Genomic DNA, 21,448 nt, shown 5'->3' with positions numbered 1-21,448 from the left:
CTTCTCTGAGCTCGGAGGCATCTGGGATGGACCATCACACAGTGGAAACATGTATCGTGGTCAGATGAATCAGTATTCCAGGCCTTTTTTTGTAAGAAATGGACACCATGTGCTCCAGACCATAGACGAAAAGGACCATCCAGACTGTTACCAGCAGCAAGTCCAAAAGCCAGGGTCTGTCATGGTATGGGGTTGTGTCATAGTCTGGCTAACGCGACTTCAAAGCTCTGCGAGCATTTGGTCTGGCAAAGATATTAAGCCCAACAGTTTCCCAAAGGCGTGGTTGACCCGCCTCCCTGAAATGCCTCAGTTTGCTACTGGTCGAAGCCAGAAAAGGCTGTGACGAAGCTTAAACCAATCACATCACTCTTTCCTCTGACGTATGTAACACGACGGAAACTGCTTGAGTAACAGGAAGAAGATAAATACCTCCAGGGCTGCTCTTTGCTCCGTTTTCAATGAGAACTTCCCGTTGAATGCTTTCAATACAGCATCTACCGCTGTGTCAAAGGCTTGCTGCTGCTCCATGTTCGTAATGTTTCTAGTGAATGAAGCGCTTCCAGCATAGATTCTGTAAACAATCTATGGCTTCCGGTCGCAGTTCTACTACGTCACTGCCTTGAACACGCCTCTACCCAGGGCCGTTGGAGATGCTCAAAGTTGATTGGCTCCCGATTTTTCGGGAGCTTGGAAGAGCTGGAGATAGCTTGCCTTGCCAGACTAAGCTCGCAACAGGCCCTCGTGTTGCGTCACACTTAGGATGGGCAGGCCCAGGCTAGTTGTGTCAGTGCCCTTGGTAAAGGTAACTTACACTTGCATGATAGAGCAATAATGGGAAAAAAGTACATTGAGATTTTGATGAGCATGTGCTGCCTTCAAGATGACATCTTTTCTAGGGATATTTCAACAAGACAATGCAAAACCACATTCTGCACACATTACAAAGGCATGGTTGTGGAAGAAGAGGTCGCCTGTCCTCTCTGTCCCCAATAGAGAATGTGTGGCGAATTTTGAAACGATAAACATGACAACAACGACCGCGTACTGTTGCACAGCTTAAGACCTGTTTACAGGATGAATGGGACAAAATAACACCTGAAACACTTCATCACTTGGTGTCTTCAGTCCCTAAACATCTTTTAAGTGTTGTGAGAAGGAATGGCAACATTACAAAGTGGTAAATGCTTTACCGTCCCAACTTTTTTTGAAATGTGTTCCAAGAATCAAAATTGAAATGTGTTTATTTTGAAAAAAAAACAAAACAATACAAATTCATGAGGTTCAAGATTAAATAATATGCTGTTGTGTTGTTTTGAGTGCAATACAGGTCGAAATATGTTTTATAAATAATTGTTTTCAGTTTTAATTTCAACATACCATCCCAACTTTTTCTGACTTAGGGTTGTAACTAAAGTGAGGTATTTCAAAATGGCGAATGAGAAAATGTCATGTCACGTTCAAATACGTTTACTCAAAGTAAAGGTCATACATAATTTCTTTGAAATTCATCCTAATGATGGCAACGTGCAACTGTGCAATGACTGAGCATCACTGAATAGGCCAATATCAGTGTCGCAGGTGCCAGGTACGAGCAATACAAGATAACTTGTGGTCTGTTAGTCAGTTCTGCATTAACGTTTTATGATAAACTTGACGTCTCATCATTATCTCTAGCCGCTTTATCCTGTTCTACAGGGTCGCAGGCAAGCTGGAGCCTATCCCAGCTGACTACGGGCGAAAGGCGGGGTACACCCTGGACAAGTCGCCAGGTCATCACAGGGCTGACACATAGACACAGACAACCATTCACACTCACATTCACACCTACGGTCAATTTAGAGTCACCAGTTAACCTAACTTGCATGTCTTTGGACTGTGGGGGAAACCGGAGCACCCGGAGGAAACCCACGCGGACACGGGGAGAACATGCAAACTCCGCACAGAAAGGCCCTCGCTGGCCACGGGGCTCGAACCTGGACCTTCTTGCTGTGAGGCGACAGCGCTAACCACTACACCACCGTGCCACCCTAAACTTGACGTATTTAATGTTAAAAATAGTAAAGCTGCAAAACCAACTTTTTGTAAGACACATTAATGAAATATTGATGAATTATTTTTATCTCTGTACTCAATACTACATACAGGATCTTTGAAAAGGCATATGACCCTCTGAGAATCTCTTGGCTGAAGGACTTTTGACCCTGATAACTCCTGGAAAGAAAATGAATAAATTTTACCTAGGTCCCTAATGTTGATTGTAACACTTATTTATTAGGTTGGGCAACAAGATTTTTGGTTCATTAAATGCTTCAGTGCATTTAAAAAACAAAACAAACAAAACCCTAGATTAAGATGAGAAATAAACCTTTCAATTATCAGGCATTATTTTGCTTTAATGTGACACAGATATGATGTTTTCATGGCTGTGAGGACCCAATAATTCAAAAATTTCAAACCAGATTTGAGTCACTTTCGTATGTGGTCCTAGGCCCGAACTTCTGGTCCTTTATGACCTACCATGTCTACGTAGATCAAAAGGTGCAGGCTATCTGTTGGTACCTCGCATGGTGAAGGCTACATCAGGGGGCAGAGCTTTTTCTTACAAAGCCCCACAGTTCTAGAACAGCCTTCCAAGTAGTGTTTGGGACTCAGACACAGTCTCAGCGTTTACAGTAAGTCTCGGCTGAAAACATATCTGTTTCGTCAAGTCTTTTGTTAATAGTGTTTATGAGGTAAAGGAGTAGATCTGGAGGATCCTCAGACAGAGTGTTTTGGTAAACTGGGATGTATGGATGCTGTCAGCCCCCCACTCGCTTGCTCACTCGAGTTTGTTGACGGTGTAGTGGCTGCTGCTTTATGTCCCAGGGCGCCCTCACGCCTGCGTTACCTTCTGGCTCTCCCCTTTTAGTTATGCTGTCATAGTTGGTCTTGCCGGAGTCCCTGCTTCCACCCAGTGCAAAATGTATTCTGTTCTTATTCATTAGGTGACATTGGGCATACCTAACAACCTGTGGTTTTTTTTCCTCTCTCTTTCTCCCCTCCCCCCTTCACTCTGTCTGTCCCTCTGAGTTACATGTCGATCCTGAGACCGAGATGCTGACCCCTTCTGCTCCTCGGACCTGCCTGATCCATCCTGATGCCCTACGTCTGGCTGGAGTCTCATCACATCGCTCCTGTGGAGGACGGCCCCATATGGACAGTCGAAAGTCACACTTGGAAGACGCTCTGGACACTTACAGTCATACATTTATGTCTGAGGACTTCAGTTAACTTGCAAACTTTCGGACTGCAGTCATCATGAACAGTTTTGCACTCAAGTTTCCATCAATGAACAGTTTATAACTTCAACTAAACAGACTTCATGTTAAAACTATAATGAATTTCCTGGTTTCACAGTTATGCTTTGTGACTCTATAGGACACTGTTATAGAAGCGAGTTATTTAGAATCACGTTGTCTGTTATCACCCAAATGAGGATGGGTTCCCTTTTGAGTCTGGTCCCTCTTGAGGTTTCTTTCTTGTGTCGTTTGAGAGTTTTTCCCTTGCCATCATCGCCACAGGTTTGCTCATTGGGGATAAATTAGGCATAAAATTAGCTCTTTAATTTTCTGTAAAGCTGCTTTGCGACAATGTCTACTGTTAAAAGCGCGATACAAATAAACTTGATCAGATATGCATCCAAACCATGGCCATGCGACATGCATGCATGAGAATTCATGCGACATTTTGCCTACATGCATGCACTGAGCACTATCTTCATTAGTCAGCACTGGCAGTGTGGCAAAACAATACAGGAAAGCTACAATAACGGCACAAACAGCAAAAGCTAGCTGTCTGGCAACACAATAGTAGTTAAACAGTTGTAAATAAAACAACATAGAGTTGCATTTATCCTCCAAAAGCAGCAATGTCGAGATGGTGAATGTGAATTTCGTGTTTAAATTAAACAGATCACATCTTGCATATTGTAATATTATATTTATGTCAGTTTATTGTGTTGGTGTTTCTGATTTTAATGACATAGCTGCTGGTTTAAAACGCTGATTAATGCTTTCCTTTTGACAGATCTCTGTATGGCCTTGATGAAAAATTATACAACTGGATAGACGCAGCCAGAGACTACACAGGGTTTAGACGTTGTGCAATCAAAAAGACAAACTCTAAGTCCTCTGACCTTTGCCACTAGCACACTCAGTTGCAGATGCATTGTGGGATGCCCACCTGTCACATGAAGTTTGTCTCCGCTGACCTCAATCTTGAGGAAGAGGCGTCCTCTGCGCTCGGTGTGGTCTGTTCCGCAGAGGCTTGGCACATTCATCACACACTGCTTATGTACATTCATGTCACATGCTGAGAGAGAGAGAGAGAGAGAGAGAGAGAGAGAATGTTAATCCAATAAATAAAAATGTAAAGAAAGAAGGAATCCTTATGGTAGTTGGTTGAGGCACACTTTGATGTACACAATATACAGATGATTGTACACACACACACACACACACACACACCCCAAACCCAAAGAGTCGCAACTGACTACTTTTTCTAGCCGTGTAATAAGTAAGAAGTAAAACATGACGGGGCTTGCTGAAAATAAACCAAAGGCCAAAATAACTAATGATACAAAGCTGAGGGCTTTGACTACCCTGAAGTTCTTATTTTCCCCACAACAGCACATCTTGAAGTGTTTCATTCCTCATATAACACGGCAATGTGCCAGCGATGATACCTTTTATTTCACTAAAGAACGACAGCCCCGCTTTTTTCCCCCTCTCACCTTAAGTTCGTAAGATTTAAAAAAAAAAAAAAACGCAGAAACTGACTGCGACAAAATACTGACCCCGGAGACTCCTTCATTTAATATGAACCTGCGATTTGCCTTGCAGCCCTTATTACATCTCATCTCATTATCTCTAGCCGCTTTATCCTTCTACAGGGTTGCAGGCAAGCTGGAGCCTATCCCAGCTGACTACTGACTACGGGCGAAAGGCGGGGTACACCCTGGACAAGTCGCCAGGTCATCACAGGGCTGACACATAGACACAGACAACCAGTCACACTCACATTCACACCTACGTTCAATTTAGAGTCACCAGTTAACCTAACCTGCATGTCTTTGGACTGTGGGGGAAACCGGAGCACCCGGAGGAAACCCACGCGGACACGGGGAGAACATGCAAACTCCGCACAGAAAGGCCCTCGCCGGCCATGGGGCTCGAACCCGGACCTTCTTGCTGTGAGGCGACAGCGCTAACCACTACACTACCGTGCCGCTCCGCCCTTATTACAGTCAGAGAAAATTAAATCAACCCCAGTGACCAGTCAGAACTGAGAATTCAACACTATTTGTACCATTCTGGTTGATTACTGCAGAGACCACGAGCCGTAGACAACAGAAAAGAGGAATGATTAAATAATTTTGGCTGGCTTTGAGTGGTCTATCAGATATATTCCATTCAGCTAGCACGATACTGAACTAGTCGAAGATGAGTAGCCGAATGGAATATATCTGATGTACCATGAAAAAAAAGCCAGCCAATATTATTATTATACATATACATTGTCTTCATATCAGCATTCTCGAAGGCCAACGCTAGCTTACCTACAAGTCGGCACTGATAGCGCGGCAGTGAATTCACCTACAGCCGCTGTAGCGTTCATCAGTAGCACAGGCTAACGAACGAGAAACTAACATTTCTGTCCCAAGACTCTTCTTCGACGCACACTCGCCACAGCATTTTTCACTCATACTTAAGTATTCGATTCCCGATGTAATTTACTTAGTTACTTTTAAAATCAACATCGACAACTACACACAATAGAGTGAACTGGCAGCCAAAATTCTCTCAAAATCTTCCGCTTTTAATGAAGCAAACCTCGCAGCCAAATTTGTTTACAAACTGTCACAGTCACTCGCTAGCGCATTAGTTTTACATCTCCAATGTGTCTCTTTTCCAGTTTTTTGATGTCTGTTGGTATGTTTTTCTCTTGTAAATATGCATGAAGACTATATAACGAAGTTTTGGTAGCCTTTCGAGTCTTCAGCGCGTCTTCGGTTTCAGTTTTCACTTTATGTATTTAGTGCTTAATTATAGCATAGCTAATCCTAGCAGTAGCACTGGATTAGCCTCGTCTTCTCTCTTTCCCGGCCGACAAAGAAATGATTGTGCGCTTTGCAGCAGAAACGTTTTGTCATTGGATCTTCGTATGAGCTCCAATGTGTGACGTCGTGTTGTCTTGACAACGTGCAATATTGTAACCATATTGCACGCTCATTCTCCATTAGGGAGAGCGGCATAATACATGGAAGATAAGCGATATGAAAACAATATTGCATGCCATTAATAAACCCACTAGAAGGGAATAGAATACATGTTTTTATTCCATGGAAAAAGTGTCCTGTGTGTATAATAGTTATATTTATTCTATTTCACATTCACCAGATATGAGCAATTGCGCGCTCTGATTGGCTACTCTACTACTAGGACATCGGCTCATATACCGTGAGTAGAGAAAAACAAAATGGCGGAGCGTGTTGCTGAACCAACTGAGGGTGAAATAAAAACTACTCGAAAACAAACCCCCAAAATTGTTATGAAGTATTTAAAAGAAACAAAAATAGCTAAAAGAATATAGTTTTGTTTTTGACCCCCAATATCTCCTGTTCCACACTCCAGTCCAGTCGGTGGCAGTAATGCACCTTTAAGTTGGTTTGCCAACCGCCAAAAAATCCCTAAAGAAGAAGACGACTCCAAAAAATAAAAAAAGCAACAAAATATGAAATAAAAGCATCTTTTTTTATTTTCCAAGAAATATTATTATAGCATTTTTCGCAAATTGCTGCTGTCATTTCACCGGTTTGTTTCCATTCGAAGCGGAAATTATTTTGTCGGACATTTTGTACAAAGTTTATCGAATTTGCTAAAAAAAAAAAAAATTAAATGCTCTGTTTCTCAAAATCCAGGGAATGTAGATAGGACTAAACAGTTATTCCACTCAATCTCGTTGTGCATGGCTTATAGCCAACTCGGCGCTATCAGCTCATGTACAACTCGATTTTGTGGAATAACTGTTAAATGTCTTTGCGTGTCGATAAACATGTACATAGGTGTACTTTTGTGTGTGAGCAAATCAGCATGCTTGGATGGCTTAAATGGAAACAGATGGCTGTTGGCAGATAATAAAGATGGCCCAAAGGGGTTGGCAGAGGAGGATGCAGTCTGTAGATAACGTACACAATGGATACACTGCAGCTGGAATATCACATCCATCACAGGCCCAGACACTTAGCTATTCTTTCCACAGCTGCACTGCTGGCCTTTTAATGCTACCGCAAATGGGTATGGATGTGGTGTGAGGTGTGTCACATGGAGGCTCAAAGACACTCACTGTCACATTTCATCCCCTGGTGGATAAGTCCATACAGCAGCGAGCCACAGTGATCGCAGAAGGTGGGGCTGCCGTAGGTATGAATCTTGAATTTGTGCTTGCTTCTCGGATCCTGTGAAGGCAAAGCAATACAGATTAGCACAAATTTTTTTTCACCATATTCAGTGCATGCATACTGGAACAGTATATTGATATAATGATATATATGTTATTTACCAGCTGGGAGGTCCATATCGTGAAATACCGTGACCGAGGTCTTGAAAGTACTGACTGAGGCCCTCTGGGCCGAGGTCAGTATTCAAAGCCGAGGTCACGGTATTTCACCATACGGACCGACCTTAAGCTGGTAAATAATATATTTATTTTTTTCTTTACCAAATTCTAACAGAAAACGAGAGCGCCCGAAAGGGAAAACCGAGCCGAGCCGCCATTTTGAATCCTCATTCACGGCTGTAATGCAGATGGCTTTCTCCTTGGTATACAAGTGCACTTCCATGGCAGGAAAAAAACTACATTTTGCCACCTATGTAGTCCCCTATTTATACAAATAGGAGTCATTCAGGATTCAGCCATGTTTTTGCTCGGCGTTAGCAAGTTAGAGGTTTCTAGCTTTCTCCTGAAATGTTTTTTTTATTTCTTCTTCCTCAGGGTAGTAAAACTCGCTTTCGCTGTGAACACTGTCGTTATCGCTATCCATGCTGTAAAATTAATGCTATTCTCCTGAGAAATGCTGAACAAAAATTTATAAGATTTTTGATACTCATAAATAAATCTTATAAAAAAAAAGATAAATGTTGACAAAAAATGCTAATTTGTTGTTGTGAACGAGTGAGTCGCCAGAGGTCCGTAACCAGGGTCCGTACCGTAGGATACGGACCCGCTCGCCAGCCAATCAGAGCGCAGGATTTGATGGAAACCGCACAGAGAAAAAAATAAAACATGATAATGTGCTCTGAAAGACTTATATAAATATTAAGAGTAAATATTATGCTAAAAAGCAAGATAAACTGTGAGCTACTGCTCACTTGCATATCCCCCCCGCTCTCGTTTATATCAGAATGCAAGCAATCGAAGGAATAGGACGCTTCCTCCAAACTGTCATTTTCAAATAGCATTTTGCTTCTTGAAACAGCGTCAAAATCAACCCTATATGTTTTGTAAATACATTCAGTTGGTAAACAGGAAGTCGATTTGGGACAGACTTGAAAACGATAAACACAGTATAGAACCCCAAGCTGAAGCTCGGCACCAAATATCAAGCAGGTGTGATTTGTAGTTGCTGAGAAAATTGTTACGAAAATTTTGTAAATCCACGCTATATGTTTCGTAAATACTTTCAGTCGGTAAACAGGAAGTCGATGTGCGACAGACCTGAAAACGGTATACATGGTATAGAACCCCAAGCTGAAATTTGGTACCAAGGACCAAGTGGCTATGATTTGTGGTTGCTGAGAAAAAGGGTGTTTCGGACAGACGGAAATACAGAGATATGGATGGACAGACAGAGGTAAAAAAAACAGTGTCCCCCCACTCTGAAGGAGGGGAGGTATACTGGTTTACCTCTGTCTGTCCATCCATATTTCCGTCTGTCTGAAACTCCTCTTTGGGGGGGAGGAGGGGTAACAGGAGGACAAAGGATGGGAAGGAGCAGTAGCCTAGCCTGACAAAAAGCAATACTGGACAATGTGCAATATAAATGTGCAATACCTCCCACCCATATCTTATTCTTTTTTATATTTGTATATGTAAATACTTAATTGAATTTATCTAGAAGTTTTCTCTATTTTCTATTCTCTGTTTATCCTGTAATGATGCTGCTGGAATTTTAATTTCCCTGAAGGAACCTGCCCAAAGGGATCAATAAAGTTCTATCTAATCTAATCTATATCACGCATACCATTTTCAGGTCTGTCGCACATCAACCGTGCTGCCCTATTGAACATTTTCTCTCTCTCTTAAATGAATAGCTATTGGATTATTAATCTCATGATTTAGAGGAGGCGGCACGGTGGTGTAGTGGTTAGCACCGTCACCTCACAGCAAGAAGGTTCTGGGTTTGAGCCCAGTGGCTGACGAGGGCCTTTCTGTGTGGAGTTTGCATGTTCTCCCCGTGTCTGCATGGGTTTCCTCCGGATGCTCTGGTTTCCCCCAAAGACGTGCAGGTTAGGCTAACTGGTGGCTCTAAATTGACCGTAGGCGTGAATGTGAGTGTGAATGGTTGTTTGTCTCTATGTGTCAGCCCTGAGGCTACGTTTACATTAGACCGTATCTGTCTCGTTTTCTTTGCGGATGCACTGTCCGTTTACATTAAACCGCCTGGAAACGCCGGGAAACGGGAATCCGCCAGCGTCCACGTATTCAATCCAGATCGTGTCAGCTCCGGTGCTGTGTAAACATTCAGAATACGCGGACATGCTGTGCTGAGCTCTAGCTGGCGTCTCATTGGATAACGTCACTGTGACATCCACCTTCCTGATTCGCTGGCGTTGATCATGTGACGCGACTGCTGAAAAACGGCGCGGACTTCCGCCTTGTATCACCTTTCATTAAAGAGTATAAAAGTATGAAAATACTGCAAATACTGATGCAAATACTGCCCATTGTGTAGTTATGATTGTCTTTAGGCTTGCCATCCTTCCACTTGCAAGTGGTAAGTGATATGCGCTGGGATCACACACACAGCGGCTCAGTCCCGAATCACAGCTTGTTCACTTCACTCGCGCGCTCTGTGAGCTGCGCAGGGCCGGAGTGCGCACCCTCCAGAGGGCACTCGCTGTTCAGGGTGGAGTGATTTGGAGCGCAGGATGCCTGCGGAGCCGAGCGTATCCGTGTATTGGTATTGCTGTGTGCACGCAAATCGTGTATTGGTGTTGCTGTGTGCACACTAATCGTTTTAAAAACGTTAATCTGATGATCCGCTGATACGGTCTAATGTAAACATGGGCTGAGATTGTTGTACCCTTTAAAAGGGGATTCAAAGCAAGACAAAAGAAGAGTGAATGACAACTGAAGCCCTTGTCAACCGATGTCTTCTTTATCTGAGCTTGGAATGAGAGATGGCAGCACGCGCCTCCCGCTTGAATACCCCAGGCTCGACTAGTAGATTACCGAACACTTTAGGCAGGAGAAAACGATCCCAGATGAAGCACAACAGCAAATTAGCCAAACTAGTAATAGAATAATAAACTATAAGAAACAGGAATAATCAGGTGAAACAATAAAATACCAAATGGATAGTGTAAGGGTAATAGATAAATTCCCACTCGTCACACGATGATCAGGTGACTTGTCCAGGGTGTACCCTGCTTCTCCATACATGTCAACCTATACGGATTGTCCGGAAATTATACGGATTTTAGCTCATTTCAAGGGCGTACGGGCGTATAAACAAAGTCTTATGGATTTTCAGTATTTTCTGACCTAAATTTATTTTGTGTATCTTACTTGAACGTCGTCAGCTGATCGTCGCAAAAACATACAAAAGCTCGATTTATAGACAAAGAACAGCGTGTATGCAGGGGCAGATAACCCAGACTATGTGAAACCGGATGTTTATTCCTCAAGCCTCGTGCAGTATCGCGACTGCGAGACTTCGCTCGTTCAGGTCATGCGCACGATCTGCATTTAAACGCGCCAAACGGTCATTGTTCGAACGATTTTCTCATTGTGCAGAGCGACATTGTTTACACCTGAGAGATTTTGAATAGCGTCTGCTGAGTGAAAGAATGGGAACACCGAGAAAGAAAATGAGATACGGCGGGCGGTATCTTCCTGAATGGAAGGAGACATTTAATGGTGTCATTGTTCAGGCGAAAAATGAGGAGTACGCGCACTGCACAGTTTGTGTGCGAGATATAAAAGTTGCGGCGTCTGGAGTTTACGACGTGATGGAACACATGAGGTCCAAACTACATCAGCGAAATTTGCACCAGAAACAGAATCAGCTGCAAATGACGATGTTTGCAAAGCCTAAGACCGATGATCAACCAACAAGTGTAATAAGAGCAGAAGTTACGATCTGTAATTTTAATGTTCAGCACAATTTGCCGCTAGCCGTTGCGGACCACCTGACAGAACTGTTGCCGCGAATTTGCACGGACAGTACGATTGCGAAATCTATCAGCTGTAGGCGCACCAAAACAACGCAAATAATCAAAAAGAGCTCGGCCCCCGAAGCTACACTACCGATCATCCAGCACTGCCGGACGTCGCCATTTTCCTTGATGATCGACGAATCCAATGACAAAAAGATGGACAAGCGACTGGCCGTTTTGGTGCGGATCTTCGACATAAACAGAGGGGCGAAGTCAAGAATCATAGACATGCCCGTGTGCAATATCGGCACGGGCGAGACGATTTTCGACATGCCGGACGAAGTTCTCAGGCAAGTTATATTTACTTATTTATTTATTAAGTTTGGTGCGGGGCGGCACGGTGGTGTAGTGGTTAGCGCTGTCGCCTCACAGCAAGAAGGTCCTGGGTTCGAGCCCCGGGGCCGGCGAGGGCCTTTCTGTGTGGAGTTTGCATGTTCTCCCCGTGTCCGCGTGGGTTTCCTCCGGGTGCTCCGGTTTCCCCCACAGTCCAAAGATATGCAGGTTAGGTTAACTGGTGACTCTAAATTGACCGTAGGTGTGAATGTGAGTGTGAATGGTTGTCTGTGTCTATGTGTCAGCCCTGTGATGACCTGGCGACTTGTCCAGGGTGTACCCCGCCTTTCGCCCGTAGTCAGCTGGGATAGGCTCCAGCTTGCCTGCGACCCTGTAGAAGGATAAAGCGGCTAGAGATAATGAGATGAGATGAGATGAGAAGTTTGGTGCGATTCGAAGGCTATAAGGATTTTATGTTGATTTTATGGATTTCTTCCTCTGATAGTACAGGTGGACGCCCAAAGGGGTTGACATGTATGCCTCTCGCCCATAGTCAGCTGGGTTAGGCTCCAGCTTGCCTGCGACCCTGCACAGGATAAGCAGCTACAGATAATGGATGGATGGTTTAGAGGAGTACGAGGGATGATGAACTTCTGTGACAGTGGCACTAGTTCTCTGTATGAATGTTATTTGAGGGTATTATTGTATACACCAGGGTTTCTCAACCATCGGGTCACGACCCATTAGTGGGCCGTGAAGCGCCATATAGTGGGCTGTGATTTTTTTTTTCAAGTCGAAGTTAATTTTTGACTCATAGTAGGGTACAATTGCTGGGTCGCATCTGACGTCACACCCGCCTCATTAAGCTACAGTCACACTACAGCTTGCAATGCTTTGCAATGGGTTATCGATGAAAATGAGGCGTTTTGGTGGCGATGCTCGGCGATATACATGTGAGCTAAAAGTTGTGGTCACACAGCAAGCGAACACTTGACTGTCATGCCTTTCCGTGCTTGAGTCTGGTGCAGCTCGGAAAGTGCGTTTTGCGTGCTTTTGGGACCCAGCCGTTATGGGAAACACCGGATACTGATTTGAGCGCAATCAGCACGCACAGATACGGACGCTGTTTTCACAGAGACTTTGCAAAATATTATCATTATCACTGTCATATTTGTTTCTAGCCATGTTTATAACAGTTTAAATACTCTGCTTTATGATTCTGCTTTGCTTTTGTTTTTATAAATATCACGCCTGTTAATAAACACTCTTCCTGCACTTAGATCTGTCTACTGCTGTCTATCTTGTAGTGTCCTGAACCCCAGATCTTTAACCCAGCCACATATAAAAAGCTGTACACCTCCGTGCTCTTCCAGGTTTTCGTCTGTGTGTCCGTGTAGAACGATGTCTGCAACACCAGGTAGTCCGAGATGTCGGGGAACTCAACGGATGGATAATTTTCCAACTCGTAGGAAAAATCCTTCTCTGTTAGCGTGTAAGGATCTAATCCCATTGAGTGGTTTCTATATGCACTTCTTTTGAGTGGACTTCTTGGTTTTAATAACTTGCTTGCTGTACACAAACATGGCAATAAGTTCTTGTGTTAATGGACCAGACTCCACTTTTGGATCATTAATCTATTTTGACTGAGAACGTCCTGCACGCATGGTTTGGCTTCTGGCACATCCGTACAGTTTTAAATACAATACCTACAATAAAAAAACAGTTTGTTTTTACTGCATTTAATTAATTCCTGGGCTCCCGTCTGTAACCGGGAGTAATGTCGCGTCCCATTAATACACTTTACAGTAATTATTAGATTCTGTTAGAATAGATGAGCCAAAATAATTGGGGATCTTTTTTAATGGGCCCCGACTGTTTACAAGTATGAATAGGTGGGCCTTAAAGCAGAAAAGGTTGAGAGCCCCTGGTATACACTACCTAGGCACAATTTAAAGTGAACAATCCACCTAGAATGCCTGGGTCAGTTTTAAGCTATGCTTTTTTTTTTTGCGATTTAACACAGACTCGTTCTCGAGGCACTCAGCAAAATGAAATCCTCTTACACAGAGGATGTCGAATAGCTTCTTTGCTGAAAGGTTCCAGCAGCTATCTGGCCCTCACGATGCTTTCTGTCATCTTATGCATTTTGTAGTGCAGACTTATATATCACGAAGCCACTGCATGCAATACTGTATGCGGTTTGCCAGGATGCAAATCAGGACGTATTACTCTAGAGGTGACACTAGGAGGTGAGAATCCGTGTATTGATGGATACATTAGTACAAAAATAAGAAGCAAATTCATGTCTGTCTCAGCATCGGAAACACCGAATCCACTCATAAACGCTAATTAATAACAAAGTCAACCGTAACTGCAGTCATTATGTCATTACATTGTCTCGCTTGTGACTCTGCTATTGCGGAAAGGGAAAAAAAAAACATGACAAGACGCTAGCTTTTAAAATGCTATTAAATGAGACTACGGTGAGGGCAGCCCTCAAGGAAAGCCGCAGCACTGACTGTGATCGGCGTGGCGTGAGTCACCAGCGGAGAATTCCGGAAGCTTCTAATTAGAACGCTGGCATTTTAAAATAGAGTTTGGCTCTTCTTTATTTTAGTTGCCTACAACAAGCCCCTGTTGTGCCAGAAAAGAGAGAGAGAAGAGAAAGCGGCACAGATATATCTTTCTGCTGTTTCCTTGCTTCATCAAAAATTAAAACCATGACTCATTCGGGTCTGTCTATACTTCTCATTCCTTTATATGTCATCAATAAGTCATTTGTAAAGAATCTTTACATAATTATTCATTTCTCTTATCTACACAAATATTTCTCTCCTCTCTCTCTCTCTCTCTCTCTCTCTCTCACTTTCTGAAGATGAGTTTAGGGAAATGCTAATTTCTCCTGTCAAAAACAGCAGCACACACACTGTCAGTGACCATCAGGTGCCTATTTACCCATCTCCCTCTCCTCGGCATCATTCCTATTCTTCCCTCCTGTTCTCACCATCCACCATTAACTCGTTTATACGCTCTCTCCCTCAATCACTCCCACTTTCTTCCTTCCCCACCTACACAACCCCTTTATTACTGCATATCTCCTGCTTCCTCTTCTTTTCCCTGTTCCCCTTTTATTTTCTATTGTTCTTTTGTTGTTATTTTCTCTTTCTTGCCCACCTATGAGTCACACACCCTTTATACCAGAGAAACAGAACTGAGTATACTGATATTGAATAGAAAAGTTAGAAATATGAGAGAGAGAATAAAGACAGGACTTTATTTATGTATACTGTATATTTATATTGGAATCCCACCTTCTAGGGCAATATGATAGTATTATACACTGCATGGCCAAAAGTATGTACAGTACACACATGACCTTTACAGCTATATGAAGTCTTTGGTTGGAAGCACACTTTTTTTTTTTTTATGGCCGGGTTCTTGCCCGAACTGATAATTGCATCATCAGTTTTTCTTTGGCTAATCAGACACAAGGAACACCACCACACTTGCCGGAGTAGTAGGGGGTTAGGTGCCTTGCTCAAGGGCACTTCAGCCATTCCTGCTGGTCCAGGGAATCAAACCAGCAGCCTTTTAGTTACAAAGCTGTTTGGTTGGGTGTGGAAGCACACACTTGTCTAGAATGTCTTTGTATGCCGTAGCAATACAAATTTCCCATCACTGGACCTTTCCCATAAAGACTCACTCAGTGCGTTTACATGAACATCCAAATCGAGCTGCTGTCGGTAATCGAGCTAAGGGTCCCAGCAGGGGTGTCAGAGAAATCCAATCCTACATGCACACAAGGAAATCGAGCTATTGTGTGAGGTACATTGTGCACCCGAGCCACAGGTGGCGCTACACGCACCATCGTGTTGGTACACTTCCGGTTGTCGTCATGAAGAAGAGCTATTCAAGAGTATAAACAAAGTTATCAGCAGTGTTGCCAGATACTGCTGACGTTTTCCAGCCCAAAACATGTTCAAATCCGCCAAAATGCACTTAAAACCGCCCAATCTGGCAACACTGGCAGTTCCGTGTTCACAAGTTCCATGCTCAAGCTGTTAGGCTTGCTCTAACAGACTGTATGGCTACAAACTGTCCTGCGCAGACCACTATTTTGTAAGACAACTTATTTTGCACAATTGTATATTTTTCTAAAGTCCATTTTTTGCTTACAAAAAAATATTTTTTTTGCTTACAATTTAACTTGTGTCTTAATAAACACACAAAAAGTTCAATTGTTTTGTTTTTATTGACATTCTTCAGATGTTGGACATATATATATATATATATATATATATATATATATATATATATACACACACACACACACACAATGACTTGTTTATGTACACAATTCACAGCTATGCAACAGCTGTACAGATGTATTTGGTGATACAGTAAGTGAGCTAAATTTTAACAGTGCAAACAATGCCACAAAAAGAAAAGATTCATGCCGTTGTCATGATTCGTTGCCATGCCGACCGAGGCTGTTGTGTTTCCCGCTTGTGGTCTCGTCACTCCCGGAAGGGGCAGTGCTGAAGTAAGTAGCCCGAATATGTAGCTCAATAGGGTATACATGCACTAAGTAGCTCGGCAGAAATCGCATAATCTAGGTCGTGTAGCTCGATTCCGAGAAATGGAGTTCGGTTCAATTTCAGCCGAATTAAGGTGTATACATGGCATTTTGAACTTCGATTTCAGTCGAGCAACGGCAGAAATTCGATTCTCTCTATGTGCATGTAAACGCACTGATTGTCCCACTTATGTGTGTGGGGTGGCTGCCATGTGGACCCTACCGATCCACATCATTAACTGGATGCCCTTCCTGCCGCAAGCCTATGGACAATTTAGAGTAGCCAGTTAACCTAACGATGTCTTTGTACTGACACACAGACACAGGGAGAACAGACAAACTCAACAAAGAAAGGCCCCCCATCAGCCACTGGGCTCGAACCCAGAACCTTCTTGCTGTGAGGCGACAGTGCTAACCACTACAACACCGTGCCGCCCCGATGAAGTCCATAAAGACGTGCTTTGCAAAGACTGGAGTGGAAGAACTCGCGTAGTCTGCACAGAGCCCTGACCTCAACGCCACTCAACAACTCTGGGATGAGTTAGAATCCTGACTGCACCCCAGGCCTTCTGATTTGACATCACTACCTGACCTCAATGGAGGTTAATATAACAGCAAAAGTGGACCAACTAAAGCATAAATCATGGCACGATACACCTTTCTGAAATATTGTGGAGTATGTGCTATCCTTTTATCAAAAAATATTCTCTTTTCAGTATTTATTTTTGTCGATGATAAAGTATAAATAAATATACTTTATACTAATACACTATATACTTTATATAATATACTAGTATAAATTATATTATTATATACACACAGGCCACTTTTTCCATGGAATAAAAACACGTATTCTATTCCCTTCTAGTGGGTTTATTGATGGCATGCAATATTGTTATCATATCGCTTATCCTCCATGTATTACGACGCTCTCCCCAATGGAGAATGAGCGTGCAATATTGTTATAATATTGCACGTTGTCAAGACAACACAACTTCACACATTGGCGCTGAGGCGAAGATCCAGTGACAAAACTTTTCTGTTGCACATGCGCACAATCATTTCTTTGTCGGCTGGGAAAGAGAGAAGATCCAGTGCTAGGTTTAAACACTAAATAAATAAACTGAAAACTGAAACTAAAGACGCCTGAAAACCCGAAAGGCTACCAAAACTTCATTAGATAGTCTTCACGCATATTTACAAGAGATAAAAACATGCCAACAGACATTGAAAAACTGGAAAAGAGACAAGTCAGAGACGTAAAGATTTAGAGAGAATTTTGAAAGAGAAAGATACTGAACACTTGAAAGGCTACCAAAACTTCACTGGATATTCTTCACGCGTTTAATCTTCCGTATTAAATATATGGAAAAGCTGCAAAAGAGACACGTCGGAGATGTAAAACTTCCGCGCTAGCGAGTGACTGTGACAGTTTGTACACAAACATGGCCGCGAGGTTTGTTTCATTAAAAGCTGAACATTTAAAGTGGAAGATTAAAAGCGGAAGATTTAGAGAGAATTTTGAAAGAGAAAGATGCGCTGAACTCCCGAAAGGCTACCACCACTTCACTGGATATTCTTCAAGCATATTTAGAAGAGAAAAACATACCAAAGGACACTGAAAAACTGGAAAAGAGAGCAATAGTGGAAATATTGTCAAAGTTCTACGTGGAGGTGAGGAAAAGTGATGGAGACTTTTACAAGAGGATTTCACCCATGGACATCACTCAGCAAAGCCCTTTTGTTTTGAACAACTGCAATTTAACAATTAACTCCAACCAAAAGTAACTTTGAACTTGAACTGTCGACCTGGATATAGCTTGTATACAAGTTGGGTTGTTGTTCAGGCTTTTTGGACTTGTATCATTTTTATTGTTAGAACTTTGACTTTGTACAGTACATTGAATTACATTCGATCAGAATCAGCATTCAATATTGGTAAGTTACCGCCCTGTTCTTAACTTTTTGTAAAATCTATAATTGTTCCATCGAATGTGTATGTATAATAATAATAATAATAATAATAATAACAGTGGCTGGCTTTTTTCGTGGTCTATCAGACATATTCCATTCAGCTACTCGTCTTCGACTTGTTCAATATCATGCTAGCTGAATGGAATATACCTGATAGACCATGCAAAGCCAGCTAATATTATTTAACTATTTATAATAGTATAAAGTATCAAACAGCATTAAAAAAGTGGAACATTGTTGCACTGCTGGCAAATTATTCACAAATCTACAGGTCATGATCCATATCGTGCATGGCAAAAATGTCTTGGAGAATTGTGATATAATATTTTTGTCATATCGCCCACCCATACCACACGCTCCACATCAGGACTGGCGATTTCCTGTTCCAGCACCTGGCACCTCCCTTTCTTGTTGAGGATTCCGATAAATACTCCTATGTTAGTTTCATGCCTTTGCAAAGTCTTGCCAATTCTATGTTTATGTGAGTTTCTTTTTGTGCTGAAATGTTCCCTTTTTTAATGCATTTATTCTGTTTTTCAGTGTCTGATTATGGATTGCCCTACGATTTTCATGTGTCCTTTCAAATCAACGTGTCTGCATATGCTACATACAGTGCATGAAGTACTTTAACGAGACCATGAAAAGAAACTCGGGTAACTCCAAAACTTCACAGAGAAAAATGATCCAGTAATGCACAGACGACATCTACAGTAATTATTGCATGACATGAAACAAAAGGTATTTCTTGAGAATAAGGCAAAGAGTTTCTTATGTAATACAAAATCCACAGAGAAGTACTACATGTTAGGATGTACAGCATGCATAAAACACAATCTATATCGTTTACTTAAAGGTAGACTGCCTTTCAGATTTTAAGTGCAGGTCATAAAAAGAATTTTCCCCGACATCCAATTATTTTTGTTTAGTGGACCGAAAGCTACTGAATTCAAATAACAGATTTCCAGTTTTATTAGTTTTTTTTTAACAGAACAATTAATGAATTTAGGGCCACATGGCCCTAAATTCTCTGCTATTTTTTCCTGCTTCACCATGACCCAATTCAAGATACTACGTCATGCGTCACGTAGTGGGCTTTCCCCGTTTGCACAAGGCATTGTGGGATACAAATCTGAAACAGGAGAGGAACACGGAGGATGTAAATGAAACGTGACAGACTGACTACAGTAATGGAAAGTGAGAAGAAAAGACGTTATGTTGCGAAGGAAAGGGGAAACAGGACCAAACTAATAAATATCGGCGGTCAGCGAGCACCTCGGTGTGATCAGCTGTTCGTTTAGCGACAGAATGATGGAATTGTCAGTGCACGGTCAAAGGTAAACCTGTAGATGGCGGTAATGCAACACTGGATTCCAGCAGCCGTAAAACCCAAAAGAAGAAGGTAAACCTGCGCATGCGCACACGGTCTTCCTCCGTCTGCTTGACTGCGAGAAGCGAGAGATTTCATGCACATTATTTGCTTGAATCCCCTCAAATTAAATAACTTTCCCAGCCACAGAATGGCCTGATTTTTTTTATTTTCAGATATTACAGAAATAATCATACATCACAATGACCAAATTTCAGAAGGAACTAAATTTCACTGATTTTATGAAATCGAAAGGTTGTCTAGCTTTAAGTGACACACCTGCTCTAATTAACCTCTAGATGACAGAAACGCACTATAAAACCAAATATATTTCTGGAACCACCAGTTCTTTCCTAACCATAGCTGACCTACAGCCAGTACCTGCAGAGTCACAGTCCTGATCTGTGCTATAAAAAGTTAACCTACAACTGATGCGTCAGCACAGACCTCCTGCTCCTGAGCCACCTGTCCCTCCACCCCCAATACTGATCTCGAGAATAAAGTGCAGCTTCCAAAAAGATTACCATCCCCTGCACACAGTCAGTAGAGGTTTTATTTTTAAAAGAGCTTTTTTTAATGGAGGATTTGGCTATTTAAAGTACCTCACTGCTGATACAGATCACTCAATGATGTAATTTTGCCGACACATGGACACCCTTGGAACTTTCAAGGTGAAATTCTTCTAAGCTGCTGTATGTCTGCATATCTGATAAGTTCTTTCATTCACTCATCATCAGGAACCACTTTATCCTGGTCCGGGTTGTGGTGGATCTGAACCCGGTCCCAGTAACACTGAGGACAAAGTGCAAGAATTCATCTCAGGGTAATGACTAGATGGATGACTTATTTTGATACCTCATTGGAATAGCCATTTCTGGCAAATAAAATGTTCCAGATTGTTCTCCCTGTCAGGATTCTCACACACAATGGTGCAAAAGTATTTATACAGACACTAATGACTAGTTTTTAATCATTGTGTCGGACTCTCTCTCTCTCTCTCTCTCTCTCTCTCATTTTGTCTTCGAAACATAACACTGGGCATTGATGCGACTGTACTTTGCCACAAAATATACAACCTCAATTCCAAAAAAGTTGGGACGCCGTGTAAACTGTAAATAAAAACGGAATGCGATAATTTGCAAAATCACGGAAACCCGAGATTTCATTTAAAATAGTATAAAAACAACACATTACATTTTGAAACTGAGAAAGTTTATTGTTTTTTGAAAAATGTGTGCCCATTTTGAATTTGATGTCGTCAGCAACACATTTCAAAAAAGTTGGGACAGGGGTATGATTACCACTGTGTTGCATCACCTCTACTTTTAACAACACTCTGTAAACGTTTGGGAACTGAGGAGGCCAATTGCTGTAGTTTTGAAAGAGGAATGTTGTCCCATTCTTGCCTGATATACAGTTTCAGTTGCTCAACAGTTTGGGTTCTCCTTTGTTGTATTTTGTGCTTCATTATGCACCAAATGTTTTAAATGGGAGACAGGTCTGGACTGCAGGCAGGCCAGTTTAGCACCCGGACTCTTTTACTACGGAGCCATGCAGTTTTAATATGCGCAGAAAGCAGTTTGGCGTTGCCTTGCTGAAAGAAGGAAGGACTTCCCTGAAAAATATTTTGTCTGGATGGCAACATTTTTTGAAATTGGGGTTGCAAATCTGTGACCAACTCACTGGAAACTTTTCTCGACTTTTATTCCCTCGCCCACTTTGTTGGAGGAGATTCTGTTTTTTCCTTTGTTTGTTTGTTTGATTGACTGTTCTTAACTCATC

At 42.2% G+C, this 21,448-nt stretch overlaps 1 protein-coding gene across 3 annotated transcripts in view; it reads right to left on the bottom strand.

The window, feature by feature from the left end:
* Positions 1-21,448, bottom strand: part of prkcab (protein kinase C, alpha, b) — a 435,027-nt gene that overhangs the window by 139,065 nt on the left and 274,514 nt on the right. For all 3 annotated transcript variants that reach the window (XR_009650839.1, XM_060901369.1, XM_060901370.1), the window contains 2 exons: positions 7,384-7,495; positions 4,222-4,350 (listed from right to left, as the gene is read on the bottom strand). Coding sequence is in view for 2 of the 3 variants with exons in the window: in XM_060901369.1 (XP_060757352.1) it covers positions 4,222-4,350; positions 7,384-7,495 (241 nt within the window). In the remaining variant the exon portion in view is untranslated. The remainder of the gene's footprint in view (positions 1-4,221; positions 4,351-7,383; positions 7,496-21,448) is intronic.

The sequence above is a fragment of the Neoarius graeffei genome, chromosome 20 (genome assembly GCF_027579695.1).
Source record: "Neoarius graeffei isolate fNeoGra1 chromosome 20, fNeoGra1.pri, whole genome shotgun sequence".
NCBI lineage: Eukaryota > Metazoa > Chordata > Actinopteri > Siluriformes > Ariidae > Neoarius > Neoarius graeffei.
The sequence above is the reverse complement of the archived record's forward strand: the minus strand, read 5'-3'. Positions and strand labels throughout refer to the sequence as shown.